The sequence below is a fragment of the Mytilus galloprovincialis genome, chromosome 6 (assembly GCF_965363235.1).
Source record: "Mytilus galloprovincialis chromosome 6, xbMytGall1.hap1.1, whole genome shotgun sequence".
NCBI classification, from domain to species: Eukaryota; Metazoa; Mollusca; class Bivalvia; order Mytilida; family Mytilidae; genus Mytilus; species Mytilus galloprovincialis.
Window position 1 is genome coordinate 48,390,164 of NC_134843.1, and position 9,317 is coordinate 48,399,480.

The window sequence follows — 9,317 nt, forward strand, 5'->3', positions numbered from 1 at the left end:
ATGATTTCAGCTTTCCAATTGTGAACTTTCCATTTCTAAGTAGCAACATTCCAGCAGCACCTGCATACGGGGTATATATCTCCCAATTGATACGATATTCCCGTGCTTGCATTTCCTATCATGATTTTCTTGATAGAGGGTTGCTGCTCACAAGGAAGCTATTAAACCAAGAGTTCCAAATGATGAAGTTGAAATCATCCCTTCGTAAATTTTACGGACGCCATCACGAGTTGGTTGACCGTTATGGAATAACCGTTTCACAAATGATATCGGATATGTTTCTTACGTCGTAACTACAATCCCCTTCCCTTTCATGAATGTGACCTACCGAACTAGACTATTTACCGGATTTGTTATCACATAAGCAACACGACAGGTGCCGCATGTGGAGCAGGATCTGCTTACCCTTCCGGAGCACCTGAGATCACCCCTAGTTTTTTGGTGGGGTTCGTGTTTTTTATTCTTTAGTTTTCTATGTTGTGTCGTGTGTGCTGTTGTTTGTTTGTCTTTTTCATTTTTAGCCACGGCGTTGTCAGTTTGTTTTAGATTTATGAGTTTGACTGTCCCTTTGGTATCTTTCGTCCCTCTTTTACAGCTTGACTGAATTTTTACCTTCCACAATTTTAAAATCAGTTTCAAGTCTGTAGTTTCAAATTCCATTGCTACTATCATGCATGCACTGTAATCTCTATAAGAGACTAAGGGAGCTATCATTTGACTTTTATGGGATAAAAGGGAGGATGGGCTAGGATGAAAAATGTTGTCATTTTTTTTATTTGTAATCTCTGGCCTGCATTTTATTTTTCACTCTATTCGTTCCAGCCGTTTTTTTATCAGTTTATCCTGACCCTTTTTTTAAATTAATTGTCATCCTGCCTATTTTTAGGCAAACTTGCTCATCCTAGTTTTTTCTCAGTTTACTTTACTGAACTCCAAAACATAAACGATCTAAAATAATAATAAAAAATACAAGACTAGCAAAGGCCATAAACTCCCGACTTGTGATAGGCGCAAAAATACCGCGGGGTTTACAATGATTTGTGAGATATCAACCCTTTCCCTATACCTCTGGTCAATGTAGAATGAAGAAACACACAGCAATACGCACAGTACTGAGCGAATTAATATAGTTACAAAAATATACCAGTCTTAGTGACCTGACAACAGTTTCGTTACTAAGGCCCTTCTGAATAAGTCTGTTTAAAGGTATGGTTAGCTTTTGAGGTGAATGTCGTAATTTTTGTGCGTTGTTGAAAGAATATGTCCATATGATTGATTGGATGTGAAATACCTGATGTATAATCTTCGTACGGTCGGAATATTATACAATTACTGTCTTTTGATGAGGTAAATATGCGGTTTTATTGACTTTTGAAAAAATGATATTCACTGAGGCCGACGGCCGAAGTGAATATCAGTTTTTCAAAAGTCAATAAAACCCCATATTTACCGAAACAAAAGACAGTAATTGTTTTATTCCATAGTCCGAGAGAAGAAAATGTATCTAATGACAAACATATACCTTTTTTTTTTACATGAAACATTTTACCATAACGTTGCATGTAAAAGCGCGTGACGTTTAGCGCGGTGAATAACACTTTCTCAGGTGAATATGCTTTTTTTATTCAAAATCCAATTCATATAGAGAAACCTACTAAAATAATACTAATATGGAATAATATACAATTACTGTCTTTTGATGAGGTAAATATGCGGTTTTATTGACTTTTGAAAAAATGATATTCACTGAGGCCGACGGCCGAAGTGAATATCAGTTTTTCAAAAGTCAATAAAACCCCATATTTAACGAAACAAAAGACAGTAATTGTTTTATTCCATAGTCCGAGAGAAGAAAATGTATCTAATGACAAACATATACCTTTTTTTTTTACATGAAACATTTTACCATAACGTTGCATGTAAAAGCGCGTGACGTTTAGCGCGGTGAATAACACTTTCTCAGGTGAATATGCTTTTTTATTCAAAATCCAATATTCATATAGAGAAACCTACTAAAATAATACTAATATGGAATAATGATTTATATTCAGTTTACGAATGATGTCTTTGTACCGATGATAAAATTTAGTAAATGTTTTGACTAGTTTCTGATATCGAAAACTCGGGACAGTGGTGTAATAATTTTAAATGTTGGTATATAAAATCGTGTATTGATTTTCCCGGAAAATATACGTCTTTACCGTCGTACATTTTGTTATTATTTATGACCTGCCTTGTCAAACAAGAAAATCATTATTATCTTGATATTTTTTAAATGAAATGAGTTTTGCTTTTTCTAAAAATGAATATAAAATAAACTTTAAGAATTTATTATTTGTTATTCATCAATAACATTTTCGGAATATATTTACTGCAGACACTAAAAACAAAATGGCACTTGCTGGAGTCTGTGGATTTCAACAAAATGTTGCAAAGAGTCCTTGCACGCTTGGCAACGGAATTAGCGATAATCTTATAGATGGAGCTATTCATTCATCTCATAACTTTACTATGCCTAGTAATTTTGATGTATGAATTATTTAATAATAACTAATTTGTTAAGAAACCAACACTTTTTGTCAATTTTGCAAAATCACTGCTGCACTGTAAACATGGTAAATGACTGAGAATTTTATTCAAGTTTGGCACATATATAATAAAGATAGATAATAATTCTAGTTTTACACGAATATTAGAACGTACATGAGCATCCATACTTAAAACTGCAGTGCAAAATTGAGCAGAGCCCGATTAATTTAAGGGGGGAGGGTCAGTAGTCAAATACAGGTCCATTCGCACAAATCATGTTTGCTCCTATATTGTTGTTCACCCCTATTCATATGTACCCCACATGTTTACAACCTTTTAAAGGTTTTGTTGTGAAGAGTTTTTATAGTGCTATAGCATGTTTAGTGAGCGAATTGCTATAAAATAAAGAAAAATAATTTTTAGTCCCCTACCGCTAAAGTAGAAGGAAACTTTAGGCTTGGACTCTGTCTGTCTGTCCATCTGTCAGTCCAGCAAATCAGTTTTCCACACTTTTTTTCTTCATGCTTGAAGATATTGATTTGATTTGATATTTGGTGTATTGTTTTACCATGACATTCAAATCAAGACGAGTATGAAGTTTGTTCTGGTCTGAAAAAATGGTGCAGAGTTATGGTCCTTGTACTCAGAAAATTCACTAAAATAATCAGTTTTACTTTCAACGTTGTCTGTTTGGCTCTACCTGTCCAAAATCATGCATTCCCATCAGTCTAACAATCTTGTGAAGAATATAAAGGGTCTAACTGACAATGACAGAGCAAAAGAAAATCTTCTCTAACTCAAACAGTAAGACTACCTTTAAATCTGCATTGTACAACACTGTTCCTCCATATGAACACATTGAACCTTTTTAGCTCACCTGACCCGAAGGTGCAGTGTGTGCACTCTTGTAATTAATTATTGGGTTGTGTCCAGTAACTTTGTTTTGTAATTGTAGGAAAATGCATGTATTTAAATTGTTTTCATTCAATCAAATGTTGATTCCAGAAAATTCCAAAGCATTTCAGTTAAATGTACATGTATGCAAATCTGATGACAAGAATAATTTTTGTAAAAAAAACAGCAATTCATGATTTGAATTTGTATGTTTTTTCAATCAAAAAGTCTAATTGAAATCTTGAGATATTTATGAAATTTATTGTAAAACTATTTTTCCAATTTATCCATTGTAGCCTGTAGAAAATCTTAAGCAGTTTACAGACCCTAAAAGTGATGTGAAAATTCAGTTTAATCATGGAACTACAACACTAGCTTTCAAATTCCAACATGGTGTAATTGTAGCTGTTGATTCCAGGGCCACAGCTGGGTCATGGATTGGTAAATTAATTTGAAAATCATTTGAAAAGTACTTTTATATCACAGATTTACCAGAAATACTTAATTCCCCCAAAAAACATAATATATAATAAAAGAAAACTATTGGCAAACCACAGGCACATGAACAAGAATTCGAAGCTATTACTAACTGGGTTGGAAAAAGTCAGAAAACTGCCTTATATCATGTGATATTTTGCTGTTGGTGAAAATTGGTTACCTAATAGGTGTTTATCAACCTCTTACAGTTTGAACCAATATCCCTACATATGTGGATGTACACATTGTAACGCAACTGATATCATGGAATTGTCTGACATTTTTCCGCATTTTTACATACTTGGTAACACCCTTTACAATTTTATATAGAGAATTGTCAACAGTATTAATACACTATTGTAAATTAAATTCAGACATTTATTCAATGTTTAATATTGTGAAAATTGTGATGGAATAGTTTCAACAATCACAATAATAAATGCACGAAGGAGATTAGGAATTCAGGTCTTTGGTGAAAAATATATGCCATCAGAATACTTAAAGCTAAGTTGTGGGCAATTAAAAAAGTTTTTTTTATAAACAAGTGATGTGTCACAGTGATGTTCTGTTGAAGTGTAGAAAGTTTTGACAATGGTACATGTATATTTATGCCAAAATGTTAATGATAATGACTGTCACCACTATAAAAAAGGTTTATGGTTGTCATCTCTTTAAATGTTTCACATATTTTGCTATTAAATTTATTATTATTATTGAATTAGTTTATTCATTGTTAATGTGACTTTGTGACAAATAAATCTCTGTAAATAGATTAAAACTAAAACAGGATTTTTTACCAGTCATTTGTTTTCTCAAGGAAGACACTATAAGAAGTAAAACAGCTGGATTTTTACATTTGATGTTAGTATATTGCTGTTCAGAAAAGGAAAATTAACTATTGAAACAGTTAAAACTTTAATCATTATGTTGATCAAACAGCGCCATGTTTAACTGTCCTTCATTGTTTAGATCTATTCAGTATTGTTACACAAGTCTAGATCTGTTAACTGATATACACAATCAATACTGTCAAGACATACATGTAATGCATATTGTAATTTGTATGTGAATAAAGTAGATGTTTTTGAGACACCAATCCAACAACTTAAACAAAATTGTATTTAGTTGGTTTTTTTTTTGCACAGCTTCTCAGACAGTAAAGAAAGTAATAGAGATAAATCCTTACCTACTGGGTACCATGGCTGGAGGTGCTGCTGACTGTTCTTACTGGGAACGTGTTCTAGCTAAACATTGCAGGTAAGTCTTAATAGAGTTCTGCATAAACCGCTCTTACATTGTACATGTTGTACATGACAGCATTAACGGCTGACTTTTACAGGAGGGAACACATGGTACATGTATCTAAACCAAACAGATGATATTCACTTCGGACTATTCTGACTGAAAAGTGAAGATAAAAGTTTATTGGTAATTTACCTTTCTTGATATAATGTTTTTTTTTACCGGATTTACAAAGGACAAAAAAAAATCCGATATTGATTTAGGGATGTACTGTTTTTAATCTGGAAAGTCACTTGGAGGTTGTTATTAATGAATTAAGAACTTAGACCTTATAGCAGGATAAAGATGACCCTTGAATTAACATAGTAAACATAAGGAAAACCTTATGATGAACTTAGACCAGTAAAGTATGGATACAGTTACTATATGCCATTGTGCTTTTGATGATAAATAGCCATCAAACAAATATTATTTATTGATAATCACATATGTTTTCCTGAAGAATTATAAGGATTAAACACATTTTTTCTAGAGGTTATTGATGTGTAAACTGGGTCTCTTACTCACAAACTTGATATAAAGGTCCTTTAGACTTTTATTCATTTTGTGAGTTAATCGCCCCGGTTTAAAAATCAATAATCTCTAGAAAAAATGTGTTTAATCCTATAATACATGTAGATGCTCTTGAAAATGAATGTACTGTAACTAGAAGTAATTACAAAAAGTCACGATATGATTTATTTTATTCTTCAGAATTTATGAATTACGAAACAAAGAAAGAATATCAGTGGCAGCAGCATCTAAATTATTAGCAAATATTGTATACGGTTACAAAGGGATGGGCTTATCTATGGTGAGTGTTTATATATTCAGAAAAGACCATATTCAGCTGACCGTTAACTTATATATTAATTTCAAAAGGTACAAATTAAGGGCTGTAAAAATAAAAGATCCCTACTTTGGATGGGTGTCAAAAATATAATTGGCATAAAAAAAATATGTTAAAATGATATTCTAAAATAGCCTCAGTGGAATATAGTAGGTGGTCACTCTATTTTCAAAGTGCATTTCCTTGGTAATATGTATGTTTTAATGGAACGGCCCTAATCCCCTTTGTGTCAAAATATAAAAAAGAAGATGTGGTATGATTGCCAATGAGACAACTCTCCACAAGAGACCAAATGACACAGAAATTAACAACTATAGGTCACCATATGGCCTTCAACAATTAGCAAAGCCCATACCACACAGTCAGCTATAAATGGTCCTGAAATAACAATGTAAAACAATTCAAAAGAGAAAAGTAACGGCCTAATTTATGTACAAAAAATGAACGAAAAACAAATATGTAACACATAAACAAAAGACAACCTCTGAATTACAGACACATACATACAGAATGTGGCAGAGTTAAACATGTTAGCGGGATCCTAACCCTCCCCGTAATCTGGGACAGTTGTGTAACAATACAACATATAAAGGAACTATAAAAATCCATTGAAAAAGGCTTAACTCATCAGATGGATACAAATACAAATGTGACACAGAGTGGACGTGGCCTGGTACTTGTAAATCCCAACAATAAAAAGATCAAAAGTACAAATCTGAGAGTACTCACAGTTACTGAAGCTAGTTCAAAGCCACTTACAACTAATAAAAAGAAAATGATGCATCCAAGACTAAATTATCAATCAGTACACATCCAACATCCAATGGATTTAGTGTAAAGATGTCATAAACAGTCAGAGAATTTTTATCACCAATTTGCTGAAACAGTTTTATGAAACTTTGTTTTATTTAAATTGTGTATAAAGTTTTAGAACAGTTTTGTAGTTGATTAAGTCTGGTCAAATTTACCTCACAATATTAATGAGGTGTTTAAAAATGATAATAATGTTTACATATAGAGAGCAAAACTTATTAATATTTTACATTTTCAGGGTACAATGATTTGTGGATGGGATAAAAAGGTCAGTATTTTTAATGCCCTTAACATTTTGTATGTTAATATCTGATGAGCAATTGTTTTGTGGTTAGTTGTAAAATGAAAACACACACATTTTCCTATCATAATAACAACAAAATTTGCATGCTTTGGAAAAGCTGCATCTTTACAAAGATAATGTTGCAATCAAAGAAGAAAAATAGCAGTGGAATAGATTCAATTGATATTATACTCCAATTCTAAGAGTATGAACTATTTTGCAATCATCTTGTCAGTTTATCTGTCCACCATCTGTACGTTGGAAGGATGAGATACATCTGTTCATTATGTAATGCATGTGTACATGTAAAGCATGTGGAATTCTTAAGAACTAAAGTTCTTTCATGTGTCCTTTTAAAAAAAATAACACCAGTTTCTTGACAATTCAGGGTCCAGGTTTATACTATGTTGACAGTGATGGACAGAGAATGACCAATCCAATCTTCTCTGTGGGATCAGGATCACTGTATGCCTATGGTGTACTAGACAGTGGTTACAAATGGGAACTGACAGTTGATGAGGCTATAGATCTTGGAAGGAGAGCTATTTATCATGCCACACACAGAGATGCTTACAGTGGTGGTGTGGTTAATTGTAAGTTAAATATTCCACATGTCATGTCATCTCTAGGGGATGCCAAGATCTCACTTTAATAAGATTTAACCTCATAAGTTCATTACTGAAATCTCAATACAAACAACAGCAATAAAGCTTTTACTGAACAAAATTGGTTATTTCCTAGTACTTCATAAGAATTAAGCCTCTTATATATGCAGCCATCCTATCATATTTTTTCTATTTGACTTGGGGAAATGATTTATAAAATGCTTTAATTGTTCTAGTAATACTTATAGACATGGACAAATTAATTTCTGAATTTAAGGTAACTCTTAAGGTATTTTTGTGGTTATTGAGAATACCTGGAATAACAAAAATAGAAAATCTTTCTTTAATTGGCACACATTAAGTTTAGAATTTAAATAGATTATATTATGGAAAATAAGGAAACTTTTAGAGATGTTTTAAAACAACATCAGTCTTGTATATGAGAAATGTCAGGTTGATCTCAAGGATTTTTCTTTGAAACTTTTTAGACCAATATTACAGGGTTCTCACTAAGGCGAGTATATGAGTCCTGGACTCATCAAAATCTGTCTGGACTCATCATTTTCAAAACTAGTGAGTCCACAGATGCATCAAGATAGAAATATTTCGTATAAACTAAACACAGTTAAATACAAATATCATCATTTTATAGCAAAAGTTTAAAAGTAATCTGAATTTAATGTCATTCCATTGCTCTGTTAGGGCATGGAGACTTAAATATTACATTATATTGCAATAAAATATCTTCTCCTTGCTGTTGGACTCACCATGGCCAAAAATAACTAGTCCCTGGACTCACCTTCAAAAATCCTTAACGAGAACCACACTTGGCCAATAATCAGTTAAATTAAATCTTATTTCTTTCCAGTGTACCATATGAAAGAAACAGGATGGGAGTTTATATCTCAGACAGATGTATTAGATCTACATTACAAATACCAGGAGGAAAAACAAGCCAGGCGATGATCACAGTTGATAATAGACATTAACATTTTAGCTTTTTGGACTGTCCATTAAATGGACCAATTGAATACATATGTGCAAATCTTGAGGAGAACATTAATTGACATATATTTTGTGATGCTGTATGAGTCAAAAGTGCTAAAATCATCTTTGTTAAATAAATGTTGAAACATTTTGTTCTTAAGTGTGATTTTTATTTATGTTCAATTTAAAAAAAAAAAAAACCCTGATATTTCAGCTACATTTTGTGTTGCCATCAAATCTCGTAAAATAGTCTAATAATAGCTCTATAATTTTGAAAACTAGATGAGCAGTATCTCATTCATCAAATAATTGATCTTTTGGCTGGAACTTTGAACATTAAATTATTTCAATGTTTAATCTCCTGTCAAGAATAACCACTGCCTGGGGAATCAATTATCATCAAAATCTGTTTTATGGACCAGCATCTGAACTGTCAGACAAAACAATCAAAACTTTATATTTGACCAATAAACCATGAGGTTATGGTTAGTTGAACCATGTCAGACCGATATGTATACCTTCAATCATTCCATACACCAAATATAATTCTAATGCAATTATTTTGTATCAATGGTTCTGATTGGATGACAGTTGGCGT

General features: G+C 32.3%; 1 protein-coding gene across 1 annotated transcript; it reads left to right on the top strand.

The window, feature by feature from the left end:
• The first annotated feature begins 2,364 nt into the window (after window positions 1-2,364).
• On the top strand, window positions 2,365-8,868 carry LOC143079750 (proteasome subunit beta type-5-like). Its single transcript, XM_076255312.1, has 7 exons — window positions 2,365-2,529; window positions 3,720-3,864; window positions 5,046-5,157; window positions 5,896-5,995; window positions 7,083-7,112; window positions 7,516-7,720; window positions 8,601-8,868. Exons 1-7 carry the CDS (start codon window positions 2,392-2,394, stop codon window positions 8,696-8,698), a joined length of 828 nt encoding a protein of 275 aa, XP_076111427.1. The 5' UTR covers window positions 2,365-2,391; the 3' UTR covers window positions 8,699-8,868.
• Window positions 8,869-9,317: the final 449 nt, after the last annotated feature.